Source organism: Panthera pardus, unplaced genomic scaffold (assembly GCF_024362965.1).
Source record: "Panthera pardus isolate Hobbes unplaced genomic scaffold, ASM2436296v1 HiC_scaffold_3, whole genome shotgun sequence".
Taxonomy (NCBI): domain Eukaryota; kingdom Metazoa; phylum Chordata; class Mammalia; order Carnivora; family Felidae; genus Panthera; species Panthera pardus.
The window spans coordinates 33,316,383-33,341,396 of record NW_026526876.1 but is presented as its reverse complement, the minus strand read 5'-3'; the positions used below and the strand labels follow the sequence as shown (position 1 = coordinate 33,341,396).

At 45.3% G+C, this 25,014-nt stretch overlaps 2 protein-coding genes across 4 annotated transcripts in view; both read right to left on the bottom strand.

Annotated features, from left to right (window-relative positions):
* Nucleotides 1–117: 117 nt before the first annotated feature.
* KLHL11 (kelch like family member 11) lies at nucleotides 118–11,055 on the bottom strand. Its single transcript, XM_019435476.2, has 2 exons — nucleotides 10,448–11,055; nucleotides 118–5,589 (listed from the first exon to the last, which is right to left on the bottom strand). The coding sequence occupies exons 1-2, from the start codon at nucleotides 10,990–10,992 to the stop codon at nucleotides 4,008–4,010; spliced, it is 2,127 nt and encodes a 708-aa protein (XP_019291021.1). The 5' UTR covers nucleotides 10,993–11,055; the 3' UTR covers nucleotides 118–4,007.
* Nucleotides 11,056–12,150: 1,095 nt separating this feature from the next.
* The window catches only part of ACLY (ATP citrate lyase), a 48,641-nt gene continuing 35,777 nt past the window's right edge, over nucleotides 12,151–25,014 (bottom strand). For all 3 annotated transcript variants that reach the window (XM_053893227.1, XM_019435436.2, XM_019435437.2), the window contains 9 exons: nucleotides 21,392–21,519; nucleotides 20,605–20,698; nucleotides 18,287–18,441; nucleotides 16,650–16,800; nucleotides 16,307–16,450; nucleotides 14,781–14,894; nucleotides 14,343–14,425; nucleotides 13,759–13,835; nucleotides 12,151–13,107 (listed from right to left, as the gene is read on the bottom strand). In XM_053893227.1, the coding sequence (XP_053749202.1) occupies nucleotides 13,013–13,107; nucleotides 13,759–13,835; nucleotides 14,343–14,425; nucleotides 14,781–14,894; nucleotides 16,307–16,450; nucleotides 16,650–16,800; nucleotides 18,287–18,441; nucleotides 20,605–20,698; nucleotides 21,392–21,519 (1,041 nt within the window). In that variant the 3' untranslated portion in view covers nucleotides 12,151–13,012. The remainder of the gene's footprint in view (nucleotides 13,108–13,758; nucleotides 13,836–14,342; nucleotides 14,426–14,780; nucleotides 14,895–16,306; nucleotides 16,451–16,649; nucleotides 16,801–18,286; nucleotides 18,442–20,604; nucleotides 20,699–21,391; nucleotides 21,520–25,014) is intronic.

Below are 25,014 nucleotides of genomic sequence, written 5' to 3'. Positions count from 1 at the left end.
ATGTTCAACTTAAGGGAGCCAAAGGTTGGATGAATGAGGGAGTAAGAGGGAAGGAAGCAAGCATTTGTATCCAACAGTGTATCATTAAAAGGGAAAAGTCACACGGTACAAACCAGCTCTAAAGAAATATGTTTATTTAAAACTTACATTGAGACAACTGATAGCTTCAACACAGAACAAGATAGTTTTAGGAACATAAAACAGGCTATTTTACAATGTGATGTCTCAAAAGCGTCCTAAATTCTACATCTCCTCTGACTTAAAGGGAGATAGCCAAGATTATACTTTGAGTAGAGTAGGGGCTTGGATACTGATAGCCCCCAAAAGTCACTGTGTATCAGCTTGAACTAAATATGTATTTTACAAATAACTCAGTGAGCCCTAGCACATGGACCATAGTCTTCAAACATCTAGCAAGCTTAATTTTTCACAAGTGCATTATGCAGGAGGATTAAGTGAACAAGTGCTCTACTGTATGTGCTTCAGTGTCAGACATTCGTAGTGATGCTCAGAGAGTAAGACAAAAGCCCTACGAAGGTAATCAACAAAGAGCAGTTATTTGGCTATCTAATTAAATTCCTTGAAGCGAGATGGCTACTATATTATGTTATTGTTATTGTATTATGTCACTCAACTATGAGCTGTTTGGTTTCCAATGACCAGAGCACGTTATAATGTAAGCATTATAACAACAAAAATGGACTATTCTCAAGAAAGCAACAAACTGGAGTGATGGACTGTGCCAAAATGTTTGATAATTAAAGGAGAGACCAAAGCATTTCTCAAGTATTCTACAGTTAAATGGCAACCTAGAAATACCCTATTTTGCTAATGGAGGCAGGGAACCTACTTCACAATTCTGTAGACTTTCAAAAGACAGGAAATGTGGCCAACACACCCTTTTAATTTAAGCTTAATTTGAGGAAAGTACAAAAAAGTCCCTTTATCTATGTTTGATTAGGCCAAGTAACTAAAATGTATGTTTAGTTTACTTGTCTACCTACAGTACAGTGTCTCATTAGAATTATGAAGCAGAGAATGAAGTATTTTAAACATATGACATGCTACGCTAGTCAAGAAACAGAGAAAAAAGAGTGCCCTAGAAACTGCCTTACCAGTAGCCTGAAGAGTTTAAAGAGCAAAAGCACACAAGTCTTCGATCAACACTATCTTTCCAACTTCAAACTTCTGTTCTATGTATTTTAAAAGTTTTTGGTCCCAGCAATACTATATAAAACTAAGTGATAAAAACAAAACTGATGTCAATCAATTTTGAGATTTTTTTTTAGCAAAATATTTTTGAGTTGGCACAGCAAAAGCAAAGTTGGATATACAAGATCTACAAGACATCATGCAAACGTCTGCAAGTGAGATGTACTACTTACACACTAAGCTCATGACTGACATTCTCAATATACACCACGGGTTTGTTTTTTTAAAAACCACGGTGGGGTAGGTGGAGGTGGAGGACCTCCATTCCAAGATACAAGTCACGCTAGGGATTAGGTAAAGGTATTACTTTTTGGTCCTCTTTTATCCTTCCACAAAACAAAAACAAAAGCAACAACAACAAAAGGTTCGCTTGAATACATGTGAAGCTGTCTTTTTAGAAGTTTAAATGACCAAACACATTCTTTAAGTTTTTCATCAGAAAGGAAATTTCTTTCCCAAAGAGCCACTTTAGGCTGGTTGTCATAATCAAAACCTTTCCAAATACTCTGGAAGTTATTTCCAGTTTAGAATTTCAGAATGTCAGCCTTGAACAGATTTAAGCAAATCTGGTTTCCTTTCCTATTAACAAGTTAGTTAGGATATTTCAGAGACACAAGTTATTGATGTGAAGTCACACGTGTGAATTCAAATATGAAAATTAGAAATTCAGTAATCAGGAAAACCTGCACACATCATCATGCAAGGAAGGACTTACCCCTTCTTTTCAGCCATGGCCTACGCTGCCTGCTGAGTTAAAAAACAACAGTTTCAATCAAGTTTTCAGAACCAGATTATACCTAAATCTTATGAGTTACAATTTGTCGCATCATGTGAAAAAAGGCCACCCTCCAAAAACTTGGTAGTGACAGTCTTAGAAGACAACTCAGAGATAAGATCCAAAAACCTTACATCACACCTCCTGGACAGAAACTGCCATTTTAGTGAGCTGCTGAGTTACTTCACCACTAAGAAGAGGAAGTTTGCTAGGCGGCATAGTCTATCAGAGATGAGAACATCACTCAACAAGCTTTTCTGCCTCACGTGCACAGACCTCTCACAACTAAGAATGAGGACTTCTCAGGACTGAAATGGCTTTTATTAAAATAACTACAAATGGAAATTGATAAAATGGTAGAGGTGGTGTAGGATAATATATCCTCATACAGAAATAGGACTTGAAGTTTACGACCCCCACTCCAATCTAAATTAAATGGTTTTAAAGCAGATTTCCGACACATTTATTGAAAAACTTTGTCCTAGGCAAGGATACCAACTTAAAAATTTCAGGAAAGCTCTTAGTATAGAGTCCAGGGACTAGATATTAATAGTCTTGCAGTAAATTGAGAGCCAAAATTTCTGGTTGTGCTTTTTTCCTTTTGATGTTTGATACAGTAAGAAGGTTAAGTATAATGGTCTAGGGAAAAAAATAATCACTGCACTTGGAGTTCAACTCCTAAAACAGTTATCCTGGAATGTCTAAGAAGATGATATTCTGAAAGAAATAAGAAACATATATAATGGAGCCATTTTGCAAACCATTAGAGCAGGAGTCCTTTATGTTAACTGAGTTCTCACTTGCATAAAACTTGGGAGTGTGTTAGAGAATCAGAAGAATGCATAAAAATAAATAAAAGATAACTAAAGCAATAAATTTTTAAGAGCCTTAATTATGCACCTAAATTTGGTATCCGAGGCTCAGGTAAAGTCTGAATAAAAGTCTAGGGAAACTGGATAAACTACTAGAACAGTCAGGGCTGAGAAACAGTAAGGCTTCTCTTACGCAACATTTCTCTCAATTGTCACTTCCTTCCCATTTTGAGAAAAGTTTCTTTTAGAAAGAATGAAGAGGACGCTATACAATATACTTTAGAGGACAATTTAAAACTGAAGGCATGGTTGTATCGATTGTCATAGGCATTATTTACACTCATTAACTTATCCTCAAATACTCCTGCAACTTCTGAAAAAAGTGTTTACATGTTTTAATGCCTTTGCTCAGTCTACCTAATAATACTACTTTTCTTCTTAGAAAAACAGATTTCATATACATAACGTCCTCTGTATTAAATCAATGAGCTAAAGATCAACACTCTTGCCAACTACCATCATCTGAGAGTGATGGCTCCCGGTCTAGAACGGTTGCTGAAGAAATGGAAAATACTCAAAAAATAATGGGGCCAATCACAAATTTCTCACCAGTCATCTCTTCTAAAAATAAACAAAACAGCATTTCTAGATAAACACATACAACAAAACATCAATGCAAATATTCAGAAACCATCCTGCCGAAACATTGTGCTTTTCCCTTCAAATCTCAGTCTCACTATTGCACATACCTCCTGCAGATGAGGGCTCAATGCGTAAGTTCTGCTCTTTTCAAAACCACCAACCATTCAGGAAAAAATTAAAAGGAGTATCAAAGTAAACGTGCAAATAAAACTGTTGCTTAAAGCATGTTCAAAACATCAAGTCCCTAAGACAAAGGAGTTTTCGCTTGTTGGCAGAAAAACAGCCAAGTAACTATACCTGGTTCTTCCACTTGTCATTAATAAGATCTAACTTGGCTAGCACATCCACACAAACCGAAGACAGACAAAGACTGCACACCAACAAAAATTACCACATATTAAATCGTGTTTCCCATTCTTCAGTTTTTAACTGTGTTTCCTTTATATGGGGCAATAATCAGGTTAGGTAGAAAATAAGTTATCGACATACTTTTTCAAGTAACAGTCTGGGGATCTTCAGCCTCACAAGACAGGTACAACTGTTTTAAGCTGCACCTATTAGAGCACCTAGCATTCAATCTGAGAACTTGGCACTCTTCGCATGTTCAGGGCGTGCCGATGTATTTCTTGCATCTGTCTGATGCGGTCCTTCTGCCACATTAAGTTTTGAGGCATAGGATATCTCTGTGTGCCATGCAAGTACCGGTACGGGATCCTCACGTGGCAAGCAGTGGCTCTACAACGAGGCTGTGGCATGGGAGGAAGAAGCATCCACCGCTTTCTTTCAGCACAATATCGGTAGGCTTCTTTCCGGTACTGTTTGTCGATATCATCGCTGTTTTTCCAGCCTCCAATAATGAAAACGTCATCTCTGTAATAGCAGATAGCCGCTCCTTCGATGCTTAGGACTTCGGGAGGTAAGCTCTCAAGGATCTCATCGGACACTTGGCTGGCAATTTTTCTTACTGCCTCTTCATTTTCTAAAGAATAACTCTTGGGACAGCATGATGCCGTCTGGTAAAAGTTTGAATTGACCACAGACATTTGGAAAAAGCAGTAATTGTCAATAAGCGGCAAAGATTCCACATCTTGCCACTGTCGAGTCTCCGTATCATAGCAGGTAATTACAGCCTTTAACCCATCTTCGGTGTCCCGGTCCACGGGAGTGCGGGCAGCGATGTACACAAACCGGTCTTCGATGGCTAGCGCTTTGACATCCCGGAGGATCTTTGGTGCTGATTCCAAGTTGTGCCATTTATCAAGCTCAGGATTATAAACAGTCACGTCTTTGAAGCCAGGGCTGAAGTTGCCATGTCCTCCAATGCTGTAGAGCTTCCCTTTGACTTCTGTTAACCCAAAAGAATGCTTCCTTGTCATCAGACTACAAACATGTTCCCACGTATTCAAATTTGGGTTGTATCTCTCCACAGTTTTAGCAAACCCTGGTTCCATCGATCCAGCAACATACACGTAGGACTCTGTTACTGCAACGGCATGTCCATCAAGGTGATTATGAATATGGGGCAGGTTTACCCATCTGTCCTCATCGACAAAATACCCCACACATTCACTTAAATAATCCCCTCCTTCTGACACGCCTCCAATAACCATGATCACGTCCATGTTTTGCCCATAGCGAGGTAATAATGAGACATGAGAGGCAGGATGCTGGAAGGTGCCAGACTGTATGTTTTCAGCTCTCAGAGCATGCCTCTCCACTGCATCGGCCACTAACTTGACGCAAACTTCATTATTGGCCACCAGCCTCTCTGGTTTGACATGCCGAGTAAGGTAAGTAGGTTTCATCTGGGACAATCTGAGCAATTTAAACAGTTCTTCAAAGTATCTCTCTCTCTCTTCAGCATTTCTCTGAACCCACTTCAACACTGTTTCAAAGAGAACCTCTTCGGAATCAACCGTGATTTCCAAGTCCGAGAGCCAGTCTCGAATGAGATGGAAAGGTAAAGTATAAAATTCTTCATCCTGAATTACTTTGTGGAAATTTCTCCGTATCATATCGGCAGCTTTCAGAGCAAGTTGGCTCAGAGTATACATGTGAGCTAAGCTATGAATGGCCACACAATTAGAGAGATGAAGTTTCTTCTTGAGAAATTCTCCACAGAATTCTTTTAAACGAATTAACAGGAACCTAAAATCAAGAAAAGAAACAAGAATTTTCAAATGTGCACATTTTATGTGGCTGCATTTTGAGAACATGTTATACATGTTAACATGTTTATACAAACTGAAATGGTAAGCTTCATCTCATTTTATGCCCAACATCTGAAAAAAGGTAAATCCCCCCAAATTAAAAAGGATGATGCTGAAAAGCGTATTTATTTTTTAATAATTTTTTAAAGTTTATTTATTTTGAGAGAGAGGAGAGAGAGAACAAGCAGGGGAGGGGCAGAGACACAGGGGGACAGAGGATCTGAAGCAGGCTCTGTGCTGACAGCAGAGAGCCGAACGCGGGCCTCAAACTCATGAACCACAAGATCATGACCTGAGCCTGAGCCGAAGTCGGATGCCCAATTGACTGAGCCACCCAGGTGCCCCATTATGCTGAAAAGTATATTTAAAAGCATATATACAGTCATCTTTATATATATATATATTTTTTTTTAAATTATGCATATTATATAATATATATACAACTATACATGATACATGTAACATACACACAGTGGTGCTTTTCATTATGTAAGTTTTTCTGGAACATATCCTTTAATAAAAAGTACAACAGTCAGAGAAAGAAATACCATAGGATTTCACACCTATGTGGAATTTAAGAAACAAAACAAACATGCAAAGGGGAAAAAAAGAGAGACAAACCAAGAAACAGACTCTTACCTACAGAGAACAAACTGATGGTGGGGGGGTGGTGAAATGGGTGATGGAGATTGGGGAGTGTACACTTATTATGGTAAGCACTGGGTAATGTACAGACTTGTTGAATCACCATGTTATATACTTGAAGCTAATATAACACTGTATGTTAACTATACTGGAATTAAAATTAACTTAATAAGGGCACCTGGGTGGCTCAGGCAGTTAAGCGTCGGAATCTTGGTTTCAGCTCAGGTCATGATCTCATAGTTTCTCAAGTTCGAGCCCTGCATCAGGCTCTGTGCGGAGCCTGCTTGAGATTCATTTTCCCTGTCTCTCTGCCCTTTCCCCACTTGTGCTGTCTCTGTCTCTCTCAAAATCAATTAATAAACTTAAAAAAAAAAAACAATAAAAAATAAAGTACAATAGTTCCATACTTTACTTTTATTGGCAAAGGCAATTCCCAATCCAAACTTGTCTATGCTATTCCTGTCCTAATCCCTTGTCAGTCACCAGCCTTTTCTTTGAGGCAGGGTCTCAGCAAGATACTTTATTAAGCCTTGACTAGATGGTATAGGAACTGTGGTTCCTGGGAGGCTCTGTCTGTTCAAATATCAGAAGGAAGAGCAGTGGAGGCCTTGTGTTGAAGGTTTCAATCTCCTCTTCACTACAGCTTTCTCCTTGGGCAGCAGATGATGGGGGGAGGGGATGGCAAGGCAAACTCAAACAACAGTAACCAACATATGGAAGGGGTCTGGCATGTTGCTGACTAGAAGTTGTCTGCCCTCCTAAATTCATTTGAAGTTAAACTACATACCACAAGTTTCAGCTAAATCCATAAATCTAGCAGAACTCAGTCCCAAGGATGGCCACTTTGAGACCACTGCTTTAACAAGAGTAAGTCCCCAGAACTGAGAACTTTAAACAAAATATGGACTTTATCAGTCCAGGGCTCTCAATTCAACCATTTGTTATTACAGTTATCGCGCTTAGTACCCATCTAACTAGGATATAAAGATGAGTATGACAGGCTTCCTTCACCATCTTCAGGGAACATGCCATCTTAGAAGACAAAGACAAGGTAGAGTGGTAAGAGCTCTAGTGACTCTCAAAGATGTCTGGGTGCCAGGGTCACTAGATTCCCAGGCTGCTTGCACCCCCTACCTGGAACTCCTATCTTTGGCATGGCGCTCCAGATAATTCTGACACATATTCCCTTGGATAGGGTGTTTAGAAACATTGCTCGATGACAATAAGAGCTAACGTATACTAGGCATGTTCCATGTGCTAGGCACTTCCTATTATTTCCTTGTAAGTGCCCTTGAAGGTAGGTATGATCGACAGAGTAGTCGGGCGATAGGGAGAGAGCTCTTGCCTCAGAGCTCATGGGTAAGGTTAGATATGACGGTTGCCAGGCACTTAGTGCCCATCACAAGGCAGCTGCTCAAGCAGCTGACAGATGGACAGAAGTTCAACTGCCTGAGATGTTCTCTCCTAACCCCCAACTCCCCTATAAAGCAGGAGCAAATCTGAAAAATGAGCCCACATGAGACACAAACATAGCTTGAGTGGGTGCAATGACCTTTCTCTACTCATTTTCATTCAACAAACCTCTCTCTCAAATCTACACCTGCCCCACCCTACCCCACCCTCTCATGAACGACCCAAACTTGGGCTATGAGAAAACAAGCAATCAGAAACTTCATCTTACCACCACCCAATGTGCCTGTAGCTTTACCCTATATTCTGCCTTCCCAGTCCAACTTTTCCATTATTAATACTGATTCTATCCCCTTCTTGATTTCAAGGACTTTGCTCCTGCAAGAATTCCCCCACTCCTGTAACATGAAGTTCTCCTCTTCCACTGATTCATTTTTCTTCAGCACACAAACAAGCTCTAGTATCTCCTATCTTAGATGGGGGAAAAAGACCTCCCTGGACTCTTCTCCAAACATTTCCATGTGTACCATTATTCTGACCCTCTTTATAGGAAGACTTAACTTAAATGGCTCCTGCTAATGCCATCGAGGGTCTCTATATTGCCAAATGCAGGGATCACTTCCGGTTGACAGTTGACAGGATAGGCTACTCCCTCCTCTATACCTTTTTTTTTTTTTTTTTTAAAGGCTTCCTGTGAGACCCATCTCCTCTACTGGTTCCTCTTTAACATTTTGGAACCCCAGGGCTCAATCCTGCCCCTTCTCTGTCTACACTCTCTTCCTAAGTAATTTTTCATCCAGTCCCATGGCTTTAATTACCATCTTATATGCCATATTCCTCCCAATGTTCTTATATCCAACTGCCTATTCAGACATTTCCTGGACCCAAACCAAACTCCTGGTCTTCCCAAACTTGCTTTCCTACACTCTCCCACATCTTAATAAATAAATAACTCCATCTTTCCAGTTGCTTGTATCAAAAACCAGCAGTCCTTTCCCTTACACTCTGTATCAAATCCATCAGCAAAATTGTCCCCTCTACCTTCCAAACATATCTAGAACTGAAGCACTTATCATCTTTACTTCTCCTTCTTCAATCCAAGCCTCTGTCACCATTCCAACAACCCCCTAATCTTTTTGCTTCTGCCTTTGCAGCCCCTTCCTCACTGCCCCATCCTTTATTCATCACAGCAGAATTCTTCAAATCACATTTCATTGTTCCTCTGCCCCAAACCTTCCTCTTTCATTCAAAATAAGAGCTCAAGTCCTTCACCAGGCCAACAAGCCCTATGGAATCTGGATCCATCCCCCATCACCACCCTGGGGCCTCTCCCACCCCTCTCAACCTGCACCCATTTGATCTAGCCATGCTGGCCTCCCGCTATTCTCTGACATCCAGATAAGCCCCACCTCAGGCCTTTCCACCTGTGTCCTCAACCTGAAGCACTCTTTACCTCACCTCCTTCAGTTCTTTGCAAAATGTCTTCTTCATGAGGCATTCTCTATCTACCCAATTAAAAAACACAGCTCCTCTCTACGAGCACTTTCTATGCTGAATTTCTCATCAAAGCCGTAACAATCGTCCAACACGCCATCTATTTTAATTATTTATTGCCCATCTACCAGTGTGAGCGCAACGAGGAAAGGGACTTTTGTCTGTTTTGTTCACCGGGAAGTCCCAGCACCTTAGAACCCAGTGTCTGATCTGATGCATTAACAGGCACTTAATAGGTATTTGTTAAAATCATGTTCCTGGTAATATAATACTGCCAAAAGGGAGTCCTCCACATCTCTAAAAATGGCATTCACCTGCCTCCTAACCAGTCTCTGAAGCATCCGTTCCTGCTCCGTACAATCCATTTTCCACTGTAGCAGAATCCTCTTTTAAAATAATGAAATCAGGGGCGCCTGGGTGGCTGGGTCCGTTCAGCATCTGACTTCGGCTCAGGTCATGATCTCGCAGTTTGTGAGTTCGAGCCCCGCGTCGGGCTCTGTGCTGACAGCTCAGAGCCTGGAGCCTGCTTCGGATTCTGTGTCTCCTCCTCTCTCTACCCCTCCCCTGCTCACACTCTGGTGTCTCTCTGTCTCTCAGTAATAAATAAACGTTAAAAAAAATTAAAAAGAAAATAAAATAAAATAATGAAATCAGGAAGTTTCTTTACTCAGCTTCCCACCTCACAGTAAAAACCAAATTCCTTATTCCAGCGCATTTCGCAAACCCTTCACCCATTAGACCCAGCTCCATTGGGTATTTCCTTTAGTTCTTTAAGCCGAACTGGATCCTGACTGAGGGCCTTGGCGCTCTCTGCCTGGAATGTTCATCCCCCATCTCTGCATGGCCAGTTCTTTCTTGCCGTTTAGAGATGGGTCTAAACGTCACCTCCTCAGAAAGGTCTCTCCTCTACCAATCACTGTCCTTTCATCCTTTTTAAATGTCAACACAGCGCTGATTACAGGCAGACTTTCTTTTTCATTGCCTTTGTCCCTCCACCTGGAATCTGAGCTCCCTAAGCGCAGGGCGCCCTCGTCAGACCGGCCGCATCCTCGGTGCCCAGCGCAGTGGCCGCCCCACCGCACACAGTAGACGCTCAACAAGCCGCAAACAAACGCATCTCGTACGGGCTCCCTCGAGTCCCACCCGCAGGCCCTGCCTCCCCGCCTCCCCCGCCCCCTCCCGGGATGCGGCCCTCGGTGGGCGAGCCTCTCCGCCGCCCGGCGCGCGGCCCCCCGCATCCCGCCTACCTGTCGGCCAACTCCAGCACCTCGTGCACGCTGCCCGTGCTGACGCGGATGCGCCCGGTGTACATGTATTCGATAACGGCTTCCACCGTGTCGGGCTCGGGCCCGGGCTCCGAGCTCCACTTGCGCATCTCCACCCTGCCCGAGCGGGACTCCGAGAACTGGCCCGAGAGCAGGGGCGTGAAGTATTCGGTGGCGGCGGCCAGCACCGAGCGGTGGGCCCGGAACTCTCGGCCGCCCGCGCCGCCGAAGCACAAGGTAATGTCGCAGAAGAGGCCTTGGCGCCGCTGCTCGTTCTGCCTCCACGACAGCTCCGAGCAGTGAGAGCTGCACTCGAAATCCTCGGCCTCCGGGCCCGGATCGCCCCCGCTCGCTTCCATTGCAGATATGCCGGGCCCGGACCCGAAGTCCACCGTGCCGCTGCCTCGGACTTCGGCGGCCAGCCCTGCCGATCCGGCGGCGGCCGTCTCCATGCTCTCCATCTCCAGCACCTGAAGAGATGCGGCCGCTGCCGCCGCCGCTGCCGCCGCCACCGCCGCCGCCGCCATCTTGACGCCGCCGCGCCCGACCTCCGCAGTCTCGGAACGATTCAGCCGTTCTGGTGCGACACAGAGGAATTCTGGGAATAAATAGTGGGCGCAGGGCGGAGCTGGGCGCGGCTAGTGTGCGCACGCGCGGCCGCTCCCGCCTGGAGCCGCGCCACGGTGGAGAGAGGTGGAGAGAGGTGGAGAGAGCTGGAGAGAGCTGGAGAGGGCTGGAGAGGGCTGGGTAGGGCTGCCCCCCCCCCCTCCCCGCCGACCTCCCTCCCACGTGTCGGGTCTCCTTCCCGTCAGAGTGGCACGCTCTTCGTGGTCATTTTGTAGGACAAAAGCCACCCTGGCCCGTCACCCATTGTTAGTGTCTCGGGTGGCGACAGTGGATTTTTCAAGATTTAAAATGGCTTTGGAGTAAACATGAAAAAAAACCTTGAGACTGAGCCCCCGCTCAGTGGACGAGGGCGAGCAAGTTACTCAGTATCTCGGAACCAATTCATCTTCTACAAATAGGATAGTTATCTGTTAGGAGAACGCTTAGGGATGCTTGTGTTTTACGTAATGTTTGGTCCGTAGTTACTGTTCCAAACATACTTGTTTAAAAGATGAATAAAAGTCACTTTGGGGTTTTATTAAGCAAGGGAGTGGCTCCATTAGATGCATGCTTTAAAATATCATTGGTGGCTGAAGAAATAATGAAAAAGTGGAAGTAGGGGCATTAGTTAGCATATAGATAGATCAGAGGGATAATGAAAGGCTGAATCCATAAGGTGGGACAACCACAGAAGTGGAGGAGAGGAGGACTCTTGAGCTTTTGGCTTAAGCATCCGGGTTACAGCTTTGTTCCTATTTACTGAAAATGGAGAGGTACCGATTCAAGGGAGAAGACAGGGTTGTTTTTTTGTTTTTTTCCCAACATTTTTAAGAAGTTTATTTTTTTAGTAATCTCTACACCCAACATGGGGCTCGAACCCACGAACCCAAGATCCAGTTGCATGCTCCACCTACTGAGCCAGCCAGGGCCCCCCTGAGCAGGTGGGTTGAAGCTAGTGTTTTGATGAGTTCTGTGTGTGTGTGGAGATGGATGAACATTTTTAAAATGACATGTAGTGAAACAATTAGCACCGTTCAAAGGAATGCAGAGGAAAGGATATGGATGGCATGAGACAGTAGTGTGTCTTTATTGTTACTATATAGTTTATTGAAACCAAACTGATAATACAGAGAAGAGACTGAGCTGGCAGCTGTCAGAATCTTGCATTATAGATGCAAACTGGCTGGAGACGAGTCCTTGAACCCACACTTCAGTTGCATAAATACAGAGGACATAGAACACGAAACATTTCACAGCTTTTTTTTTTGCTTTGCGTTTCCATTTTAAACATATGTATGTTACAACTTTACATTTTAAATTACTACTCCACATGTTTTGTGACAATGGCTAAGGATGCAACGGCCCCATCCCCCTGACATAAACAGAGTTTGGTCTGCAACATAGAACATTACAGTGAGATACCAAACAAACCCTTAACACATAACATACAAAAAGATCTTTAAAAATCAGATTAACACAATGTTCTTCAGGTTATATGAGGAGGAAAGGAAAGTGGGAAAATAAGACATTAGGGATGCTTTAAACTGACAGTACCTTGAGGTCTTAAAAGTTTCATTCTCTTCCTCCAAGGGAAAAAAATTTTAACTAAAGGAAGAAAGAAAGCAACGTCATAACACCCTACAATGAGGAACAATATCCTTACAGTGCTTAGATGCTTCCATATAATAAATACAGCAGGTAGCAGAGCAAAGGTCACAAGTATTGGCTTGGTTTTTATTTCTATGCTTATAAAAAAAGTACTAAGCTTCCTGGTGTGGAATGAACAGTGTTAGCCTGTGGGTGTCATCAGTGCCTGTACACCAGCAGCTGTTTACATTCCAGGCCCGTTTTCTAGCAAGCTCCAGTGCCAGCCGTGTGCACGCTACTTCCCAGGGGATGAGTTCTTGTCTTCACTTCACTGACATATGGTTCCGGGCTCAGTTACATGCTCATGTGTTCCGGAAGAACATATGAAATATCATCCCAAGGGTGACGATACAGCCCCTGCTTCAGCCTCTTCTGATCGAGATAGTGTCCTGAAATGGGGCAAAGGCATCTTTTTGTTAAGAGTTGGTGAGTAGTCGGGGGCGCCAGGGTGGCTCAGTTGCTTAGGCCTCCAACTTCGGCTCAGGTCATGATCTCGCGGTTCCTGAGTTCGAGCCCCACGTCAGGCTCTGTGCTGACCGCTTGGAGCCTGGAGCCTGCTTCAGATTCTGTGTCTCCCTCTCTCTCTCTGCCCCTCCCCCGCCCTCTGTCTCTCTCTCTTTCTCTCTCTTTCTTTCAAAAATAAACAAACAAACAAACAAAAAGAGAGTTGGTGAGAGATCTGCTAAAAGTTTGGCGAGGGGGAGAAGATGAGGACAGAAAATCTAATACAAAAAAAATGAGGAAGTAAATCCAGATCCAACACATAAGCGGATACCAGCCTGGCTAAAAGGCAACTGTGGGATTTCATTCTGTTTTCCTGGACTAGCAATCAGCCATTTCCAAGAACAAAGGAACCATGGAATGAATATAAAGGGGGAAGTTAAAGTAAGAAAGGAAGGATTAGAAACAATGATGAAGATCATGAGACATCTTTCTAGTAGAAACTTGCCACCCAGGTGTTACAGCAGAACCATTGGGGGGGGGGGGGGGCTGGGGCAGGGACCAAACCAAACTCTTAATAACAACAACTACCAACTCACCAATGAAGCCCATACTCCTTCCCAGCACAAAGATGCCATTGAGGGCTCCAATGTCAATATATTCATCAGCTTCCTCCCTGCAAACACACAATCAACTTGTGGTTTTAAAACAGCTCACATGGCCCCCTCCCCTCCTCCCCACAGACAGTACGACTTCTGCCGAGGAACGAGAAAGTAGATCTCTTTGGTATCAAAGGAGAAAAAGGGTGCTCTGGGTGGTAGGACTACAGACAATTTTTGTTTTCTTCTTTATACCTCTCCATACTTTCTAAATCCTCTGTAATGAGCATGTATTGCTTTCAGAACTGGAAGGAAACCACAAGCAAGCATCAATAAATGTAAAGAAGAAGAAAATGGGTGGCTTAATCGAAGTGTCCAACTTCAGCTCATGTCATGATCTCACAGTTTGTGAGTTTGAGTCACACATCAGGCTCTGCTTGGAGTGTTGTCTCCTTCTCTCTCTCTCTCTCTCTGCCTCTGTCCAACACGCTCAATGTCTGTCTGTCTCTTATTTATTTAAATCAATCAATCAATGAATCAATCAATCAATAAATAAAGTAGAAGAAAATGACCACAGAGCTCACCGAGTGAAGGACCCACAGTTTCTAAGCATGTCTACAAAGGCAACTCCGATGAAACCGTCTACGTTCAGGATAAGATTTGGTTTCTGGGAAGGCAAAAAATTCAAAGCACTTATCATTTCTCATTTTTTCTTTGTAATTTTCCACAATTACTACTAGTAATAGAACTACAAATTCTGACCACAATTTAAAAACCTCCCACTAAAACATCATAGCTGGTTAGGAAAGAAAGAGTCAGTTCAATTCCCAATGTCTAGTAAAGGACCCAACACCTAGTTGACAGTATGTATTTGTTGAACTTAGTAGTACAACAGAAATAAAATTTCCCAGAACACCAGATTTGATTTTGGCTGCACAATCAGAAGCTAGGCTGGCTCTTGTTTTCCCCAAGAAATTCACCCACAACAATGAATTGGGAATTAGGGATATTTTCTCTTTTACCTTCGAGGTGGTAATCTTCTCGACTTCCAGCGCATAGTCAAGCAGGGGGGTGGCAGGGAAGTGCTGTTTGACATAATCTTTGAGGATCTGCACTCGCATGTCTGGGTTGTTTATCTAGAAAGTGACCCAAAGTTACAGAGGAACCCACCCTGACACTGCCATTAAGAGACCTGTTGATGGGGCGCCTGGGTGGCGCAGTCGGTTAAGCGTCCGACTTCAGCCAGGTCACGATCTCGCGGTCCGTGAGTTCGAGCCCCGCGTCAGGCTCTGGGCTGATGGCTCGGAGCCTGGAGCCTGTTTCCGATTCTGTGTCTCCCTCTCTCTCTGCCCCTCCCCCGTTCATGCTCTGTCTCTCTCTGTCCCAAAAATAAATTAAAAAAAAAAAAAAAAAAAAAAAAAATTGAAGAAAAAAAAAAATTAAAAAAAAAAAAAAAAAAAAAAAAAAAAGAGACCTGTTGGGGGCGCCTGGGTGGCTCAGTCAGTTAAGCGTCCCACTCTTGGTTTCAGGTCGTGATCTCGCTCAGGTCGTGATCTCACGGATCATGGGTTCAAGCCCCGCACTGGGCTCCGCACTGACAGTGCAGAGCCTGCTTCAGATTCTCGCTCGCTCTCTCTCTCTCTGCTCCTCCCACACACTCTCTCAAAATAAATAAATAAACTTAAAAAAAAAAAAAGACATGTTTGTGCTCCTGCCACAGACGGACACAAATGTTTATATTTTATCCAGGAGGTGTGTTTTAGGTACCTGATCCATGTGTCTTGATTCCATGCAGCACAGATTATGACCCTGCTGTAGGGCTTAAGGTTTCTAAAGTCCTCTTGAATCTCACTTGACCCTCAAAACAAACTGTAGGTTCTCCCTTTTGTGTTACAGACAAGGAACTGAGACCTGGAGATGTTAACTGAGTTCAACAACAGGCCTCGGTTTAAGCAGCAGGGGGCTTGGGGCTCACCTACTCTCCGACCAAAAGTCTTAGGTTCTAGCCACGAACCATGCTGCCCAAGAGTTCAGTGGCCCCGGCCTCCTCCAGCTGTAACAAAGTTCTACAGAGTTCTTAGTTTTTAGACTGGCAAGCACTTGTTGGTGTGGGGCAGCAAAGCACCCCGGAAATCTCAAGAAAAGCTCTGCGCCTGCACCATCTGCTAAGAGACCCACACTAAACCATAATTGGTCAGTGGGGCAGGGAAGTGGTTCAGATGACAGCCAACTCCCAACACCCAGTTCCCAAGCAGATAGCACTGCTCCAGTCCACGGCACAGGGCCTCTTTCAGACAGAACATCACACTTATACTGCCACGCTCAGGCTTCTACGTTCCTTCCTTTCTGGAGTCCATACTGACATGGTTCTAATGGAAAGCTGTTTAAAGGCATTCTGCATTATAATGGAAAAACAGCTGCCTGATCTTTGACATCTGTCAACACAGCCAAAGCTTTGCACATTGAGAGTCAAGGGCCTGGGTGTTCCCCACTAAAATAATGCCTCCACCTGCATGCAGGTCAGTCCTTAAGGAGAGCCACGACTTACCGATTTCACTCGGTGACCAATGCCCATAATCAGCTTTCCTTCCTTCTTCATCTTGTTCACAAACTCCATGGGGATAATGCCGCTGTCAAAGGCTTTGCTGAACATCTTGGCGGCTGCATCCAGGGCACCCCCAAACCGGTCCCCCTGCAGGATAAGCAAGCCCACATGCCCTGAGCTGGAAGAGACTCCCTCAGCTTCGCAGACCGATCCAGCATGCCCTGAACCGCCCCAGCACGGGGTTTTACACTCTGAGGCTCCTTCTAGGACCCTGTGACAGCCAAGTGCATGTCAGCATAACCATGTGTCCCCTGAGGATCTCACCTCCCAGGAGGCCAGTACTCACAATAGTGAGCAGCCCCGAGGTGAGGCTGGAAACCAGGTCCTTCCCAGCCCGAGCACAGATGATGGTGTTGTGAGCCCCAGACACGGCTGGCCCATGATCCGCCGTCACCATCAGGCACATCTCAATGAACTGGCAGGCATACTTGGGCAACCTAGAGGGGGAGGAAAGGGGCACTAAGACGAGGGTTGGAACAGAGGCGAGCCGCTGAACAGGAGCTACGCTGACCCACAAAGCCAAGCACCTGCTGGCTCCCATGTCTATTACTATATCAAGCAACTCTAGAGGCAAAAACCTCCAATTCTTGAGCAGCTCCTAACTTACTGATAGCAAATACTGTTTTAAAAAAAAAATTTTTTTTTTTAACGTTTATTTATTTTTGAGACAGAGCATGAACAGGGGACGGGCAGAGAGAGAGGGAGACACAGAATCTGAAACAGGTTCCAGGCTCTGAGCTGTCAGCACAGAGCCCGACGCGGGGCTCTAACTCACGGACTGTGAGATCATGACCTGAGCTGAAGTCAGACACTCAACCGACCAAGCCACCCAGGCGCCCCAGCAAATACTGCTTTTAATACAGAGTTAGCCACTGGGGGTTGACAATCTCTTCTTTAGACAATGGCTTCCAGCATGAGTCGTTGCAACAGAATTTAACCTGTACTTGTGACTTCCTTCTACGTGCCATACGGAGAAGTGAGACTCCTGTCCCTTTCCCAGTGTAGGAAGCCCCAGGTCTCCTGCAGTGTTCAACCTCTCAACTGATGATTAGGAACGAAGTCTGGGGGCGCCTGGGTGGCTCAGTTGGTTAAGTGTCCGACTTTGGCTCAAGTCATGATCTTACAATTCGTGGGTTCGAGCCCCACGTCGGGCTCTGCACTGACAGCTCAGAGCCTGAAGCCTGCTTTCTGTGTCTCTGTCTCTGCCCCTCCCGCCCCCAAAATGAAGAAACACTTAAAAATTTAAAAAAAAAATGAAGTCTGGAGATATAGGAATGCAAGAACAGACAGGGAAATCTGCAGAGGTGTTACAACGCCATGAACTTCTCCCAGGAAGGGCCCAAAACTGGGCCAAGAACTATCTCTGCAGCTGAGGGCATGACACAAACCAAGACATTGGGCAGAGCCCAAGGCCACCCCAAGCCAGGGCTCTGTGAATTAAGTATTATTCACTGGCCCCCTTGCCCAGCTGTCAGTCCCAGGGGAGGGCTGTGTTTGGGAGTTGCAGAGAAACCAATTTATTCTAACACTCAGGCTGATAAGAGAGACAACCTAATATAAGGTACTTCATGCCTATTTAGCAACTCTATCAGGCCTGCACTCTGAGCTACCAGACCCATCCAGACCTCTCTCAAGAGGCCTACATTTACTCTTATTTCTTTAAGAGCGCCAAGGACAGGGGCTGATCCAAGATCCCTGATGAGGTCACTGCTTTCTACATAGTTGAGACTGGCCTTTCTGTCCTTGGAAGATCTAGGAACAGCCAGTATCTCTTCTGGCCTTGCAATTGATCTGTGGCCATAAAGATTAGTCCTGGACGTATTCCCCAAGGCTACCCACCCCCCACTCCCTTTGCAGGGGAAAATCCTTAACTCTGAGTCAAAGATGGCAGTGTCCAGCCATCTTCTGACCTCCATGCCTCACCTTCTCTGGAACCAGAGGAGGCCGAGGACCCCGCCAATGCCCATCTCTTCCTTGAAGACCTCGGTGATGGGCATGCCTGCATAGATGAGCTCCTGTCCTCGCTCGTCACAGATGCTGGTCATGAATGAGGCAGGTTTGCGGATCAAGCCCAGCTCCTGAGCAAAGATGGGGGCAGGGGGAAGCAGCACGATATGACCACAGAGATTCTTCCAGAACTGCCTCACTGTCTGCACTGCCAGAACCAAAGTGTTCCAGGTACCGACGCTCAAACTCCTCCCAAGAAAGAAGCACAAAAACCCTTTCGTTGTATCATTTCAGTCATAGAATATAGGAGTGCCATGCGCGATTTCCACCCACAGGTTCATTTTCGCCTCACAAAGATGTCCCAGCAGAAGCCAACCCAAACTCACCCGGCTTAGAAATGCAAGCATGAATCTGAAGGGAAATTTTTCTAGCACTCCACGTTCAGCTGCCAAGCCCCCACCTAAACGTAATGAGCAGGGGGCTGTGCAAATAGGGGATTCCCTCAAGATGTCCTTCACCCGGGGGAAGGGACTGAGCTGAACTTCCAGCTTCCAGAGTTGGGGTACCATGGGAACATCGTTGCCAACTCTGCATAAGCCCATTTCTCCAATTATCCCTGATCAATTTTCATTGTAAAATGCCTTTCTGCCTTAGTGTTTGTCAGTTTAAGGGCCATCTGGCCTTTCTCCACTTTTATCTATATATAGACACATGGAGAAATACATAAAGTGTTTTTGTGTACATAGGTTTTTCATAATCGTGATATACTATCTCATAATACTACATTTACTCAATGAATTTGAGCTCCATAAATGTAGGCACATACATAGATCTGGTTCATTCCTTTTAACTGCTGTATGATATCCTATCCTATGGCAAAACCACAAGTTAGCCGTTCTTCCGCTGATAACCATCAGGTGGAAAAATCTTGAACACATTTCTGTGAATGTGCGAGCACTTCCCTGAAATAGCTTTCTAGATAGGAATTACGCCATCAGGTGTGAGCACTTCTTTTCTTTTCTTTTTTTAGTAATCTCTACACCTAACCCGGGGCTTGAACTCACAAGTATCAGGTCAAGAGTCGCACACTCCACCAACAGACACAGCCAGGCACTCCAGGTGCCAGCGCTCTGAAATCTGATATTACCCAATGGCCTTTCAGAAAGGGTGGTGCCAAGTTCCACACCCACCTTCAAGGAACAAACGCACAAAGTTCCTCACACCCATACAAACACAACATATTATCAAAGAACTGTTTTCTTTGTTGACCTCAAAAGGGGAAAACTGGTATCACAGCTTTTACTTTGGCACCTTCTTATAATGAGTGAGACTGAGCATTTTTTCAGGTTGAAAGGCCATTTCCTACCCATTTTTGTAGTGGTCTTTTAAAAACTGATTTCAGGGGCACTTGGGTGGCTAAGTTGGTTAAGCGTCCAAACATCAGCTCAGGTCACGATCTCCGTTTGTGAGTTCGAGCCCCACATCGGGCTTGCTGCCGTCAGCACAGGGCCCGCTTTGGATCTTCTGCTCCCTTCTGTCCCTCCCCGCTCCTGCTCCTGCTCTCTTTCAAAAATAAATAAAACATTGGGGTGCCTGGGTGGCTCAGTTGGTTAAGCGTCCAACTTCGGCTCAGGTCATGATCTCACAGTTTGTGAGTTCGAGCCCCACGTCGGGCTCTGTGCTGACAGCTCAGAGCCTGGAGCCTGCTTGGGATTCTGTGTCTCCCTCTCTCTCTGCCCCTCCCCACTCATGGTCTGTCTGTCTTAAAAATAAATAAAATATTTTTTAAAAATAAATAAATAAAACATTAAAAATAAATAAATAAATAAAAACTGATCTGATCTCAGAGAGTTCTCGTGTACTTCGAACATTAGCTCTTCATCTCTGCCGCTTAGACAAGCAGGCAGAGTAGACACTCTACTTCACCCAGAAACCCCTCAGCAAGTGCAAACAACTCTAGGGGGCATTGTCTGTCCTCAGCCCCCATTTCCAACCAGGCCACAAGGCTGTGGGACATACATGCTGCCCTTCGCCCTCTTGGGCCCTGTATCTGTTTTACCCGTTGGTCAGAAGGGGCCAGCTCACAAGCTCCAGGACACAAGGAGGGTCTGGAATCAAAGAATACTTGCTGTGGGTTTTTTCTAATCTATGCCCTTGGAGTAGAGCTGCCGTCGGGGGCATGGTTTGGAGGCCAGAGCAGTGATTACAGGGTTGCCCCCAGCTAGTAGGGCAGGGCCTGGTTTCCAGGGACTGCAGCCAAATCAACAGGAAACCCACCCCTCAGCGTCACCTACCCTGGCCCAGGAGTAGTCCATTGGCACCGTTGGAGGCGGCACCTCCTGAGCAGGTACGATGACTCCTTTGGCCACAAGATCTTCGTACACAGACCTGAGAGGCGGGGGAAGGCAAGGAGAGAAGACATCCATGTGCATTTTATGCTTCTGGGCTCTTCTAAGCCATCCTAGGAACGTTGCTCCATCTAACCCCAAAACTCCAGGTTTCCTAGCTTTGTAGCCCCTCCTGGCAATGCCCTACACCAGGTGGATTCCTACAGACCAAATGAAAACAGGTTCTGGCCAAGACTCTCCCCCACCCCCACACCCAACCCCATGGGGCTTTATAGAAAGCTGAATCTGGAGGCCAAGGAAGGACAGAGGGGAGGAAGGAGAAGACACAATGGGTAGCCATTGTTTATCAATCGATTAGGGCTGACACTTTCTAAATGTTTCTATGCTCATCTCTTATTTAAGGGACAGCTAAGTAGGTAGGCTCAGAAAGCGAACATGTTTTAATAGCAGTCTGAATGGCCTGTAACTGCTGTGCCTACAAACAAAACAAAAACCAAAAAGAGGGTAAAGATTTCAGACTATCTCAACAGTTACACTCCACACCTAACACCTCTAACACTCCAGCACGCTGACACACTGTCACCTCTGGGTCACAGCAGCTGCTATCCTGGGGGGGGTGGGGGGCAAGGGGGAAGGGGGTGTTCTGGAAAGGGAACCGGAGTGGGGGGGAAGGGGGAAGGGGGTGTTCTGGAAAGGGAACCAGAGGCTGGTGTCCTCCCCACAGTCCACTCACTGGATGATTTCTCCCAGTTCATCGAAGCTTGGGGGCACAAACACCCCTGCCTCCTTCAAAGCCTGGTTCTTGGCTACTGCAGTTTCAGAAGCCTGGTTGGCACAAGCTCCGGCATGGCCAAACTGTACCTGGAAGGCAACGGGGAGCAGCTTTTACCCAGCTTGTGAATCCCTCCGGGGAAAGGCCACAAAGGCTCCGGAATGTCGGTACCGATTACAGGCCGGACCTTGTTAAACACTCTATAGTGAATCACCTCATTCAAGCCTCACACAGGCTCACTCAACAGGGACGCCAAATAACGCTCGATTTACAGAAGAGGAAACTGAGGCACCAAGAAGTTCAGGAGCTTACTGAGGGTCACACTGCTGGTGTATATCGGAGCCAGAACACAAAGCCTGGCGGCCCAACTCCACAAACACCTGCACTCAGCTCCCCCTGCCCCCCTGGCAGCGGTTGAGGGGGAGGATGGAGAACGGCTGGTAGTTGTGAACCACTGTGAGAAGTGAAGGCACAGGCTGGCAACCACAGTTGAGCTGATCCTCACAAACAGGATCTGATTGTCCTGCACACACTTTGTATAAAATAAGTCCAATAAAAATAAAAATTCTCACGTAAAAGTACAAATTCCTAGCTTTTTTTTTTTTTTTAAGTTAATTTTTTTTTTTTTTACGTTTATTTATTTTTGGGACAGAGAGAGACAGAGCATGAACGGGGGAGGGGCAGAGAGAGAGGGAGACACAGAATCGGAAGCAGGATCCAGGCTCTGAGCCATCAGCCCAGAGCCTGACGCGGGGCTCGAACTCACGGACCGCGAGATCGTGACCTGAGCTAAAGTTGGGCGCTTAACCGACTGAGCCACCCAGGCGCCCCCTAGCTTCTTTTTAAAAAGTCACATTATGGAGGGGCACCTGGGTGGCTCAGTCAGTTAAGCATCTGGCTTCAGCTCAGGTCATGATCTCACGGTTCATGAGTTCAAGCCCCGGTTCATGAGTTCAAGCCCCGTGTTGGGCTCTGTGCCAGCTTGGAGCTTGGAGCCTGCTTCAGATTCTGTGTCTCCCTCTCTCTCTGCCCCTCCCCTGCTAGAGCTCTGTCTCTCTCTCAAAAATAAACAAACATTTAAAAAAATATATTAAAAAGTTTTTTTTCTAAGTCAGATTGTGGGGCGCCTAGCTGGCTTAATCCATGGACCATGCCACTCTTGATCTTGGGGTCATGAGTTCAAGGCCCATGATGGGGGCAGAGTACTTAAAAAATAAAATGGTTTTTAAAAATAAAAATAAATAAATAAATAAATAAATAAATAAATAAATAAAAAGTCAGATCGTGCACCACCAGGTCTATATTCCCACAGGGCAACAATCACCTGGAGCCGATAAGCAATGCCCCCTTCTGCCTGAGCGCACAGTGAGGTAAACTCTAAGCCCAAGGGCACAGGGGGTGACTGGCTACGGGAAGGGAGCAACAGGGAAGAGAAAACCAACGCAAAGAGCTAAGTAATTGTGTCTTTGACCACGCAATGGGGAAAATGAGGTAACAACATGAGATGTACTACAAAGCCCCAGTCAGGGTGGGGGGAGGCAGGTAATCATAAAAATACTTAATCTGTTTGAATAACTACATCCACTCACTCTTCTATGTGCTTTACTCACTTCATCTTTCGGTAGCTACGGCTACTTCCAATAAGAAAAGAAACAAAAGTGGTAAATAAAAGAGGTAAAGTAACCTGCCCAAGGCCACACAGGTAGGATATGGTAGCATCTGAAGTCAGGCAATATGGCCTCTCCCAGTGCTCTTACCCACTAGGCATAACAAAAGGGGCCTTAAGTGTTGAAAATCACTTCTGAACTACAGCTCTGGTTAGCAACACCCAACCCAAAAACTTATGCTTTAAATCGCAGGCTCCCAATGCATTCTTTATAGGACTGAACCTGCATGGTGGAAGGGGTGGGAAGGAAAAGAGATTCTATATGCAAACAAATAGAAAATGCTGAGTTCAAGGAAGTTCAATAGGTTTAATTCTGAGATTCCTCAAAGCTAAAATCAAAGTTTTAAAAACGGAGATTACACTACATATTCATAATTTATAGAAGCTCCCCTTTCTGGTTGGTTTTTGTTTTGAGGACCACTGCTACTGGACCGGTGTTCTATGGAACACAGTTCTGAAAAGTGCCACCTCGCCAATACCCCTGGTCTCTACTCCCATTGCCCAGTTCTGAATTCTGTCTTCCTGAGGAGCGACTCTGCTTGCCAACATGTGGAGATTTTGTTGTATACCTATCTTACCTCCTCTACAGGGCAGAAAGTTCTGCAAGGTCATGTGACCTGTTTAAGAAATCAAAAATCACTCATTAGCTGGGTAGTCACTGTACTATACTCCATTTGTATAGGCCTGAAATTTTGTAATGTTTTAAAAAATTAATTGAGGGATGCCTGGATGGCTTAGTCCATTAAGCATCTGACTCTTGGTTTTGGCTCAGGTCACAATCTCACAGTTTGTGAGTTCGAACCCCACAGAGGGCTCTGCACTGGCAGTGCAGAGCCTGCTTGGGCATTCTCTCTCTGCACCTCCCCAGCTTTTACTCACATGTGCTCTCTCTCTCTTAAAATTAACTTTTGGGGCCCCTGGGTGGCTCAGTCGGTTAAGCGTCCGACTTCGGCTCAGGTCATGATCTCACGGTCCGTGAGTTCGAGCCCCACATCGGGCTCTGTGCTGACAGCTCAGAGCCTGTTGCAGATTCTGTGTCTCCCTCTCTCTCTGACTCTCCCCCGTTCATGCTGTCTCTCCCTGTCTCAAAAATAAATAAACGTTAAAAAAAAAATTATTTGTAAAAAAAAAAAAAAAATTAACTTTTAAAAAATTAATGGAAAGGGGCGCCCGGGTGGCTCAGTCGGTTAAGCGTCCGACTTTCGCTTTAGGTCATGATCTTGCGGTTTTTGAGTTCGAGCCCCACGTCAGGCTGTGTGCTGACAGCTCAGAGCCTGGAGCCTGCTTCGGATTCCGCGTCTCCCTCTCTCTCTGCCCCTCCCCTGCTCATGCTGTCTCTCTCTGTCTCAAAAATAAATAAAACATTAAAAAAAAAATTAATGGAAAAACAAAAATAAAACACCTTGAGGACCTGTCCTATCCCTGGGGTGATGAGCAGTGCCCAGCCAGAAACAGAAGAGTTAGGTCCTTGACCTCTTGGGGGTGTCCTCAGCATAGTAGGGGTAGGGAGGTGAAGGGCTGGTAATGGAGAGCTGGTTAAGAGAAACAATGCAGGGGGAGGGAGGAATTACTTTTGGCTGCTGAGGTGGAGAGGAAAACAGTCCAGAAGGATCATGAAGAGCTTCATGGAATAGGTGAATTAAAGAATGGAAGCAAGTATCTGCTAAAACCTGCATGTGCCAGACCTTTCCAATTACTTTCTTTTAAAAAAAAATTTTTTTTTTTTTACATTTTATTTATTTTTGAGAGAGAGAGAGAGAGAGAGAACAAGTAGGGGAGGGGCAGAGAGAAGGAGACACAGAATCTGAAGCAGGCTCCAGGCTCTGAGCTGTCAGCACAGAGCCCGATGCGGGGCTTGAACCCATGAACCGTGAGATCACGACCTGAGCCAAAGTCAGTTGCTTAACCGACTGAGCCA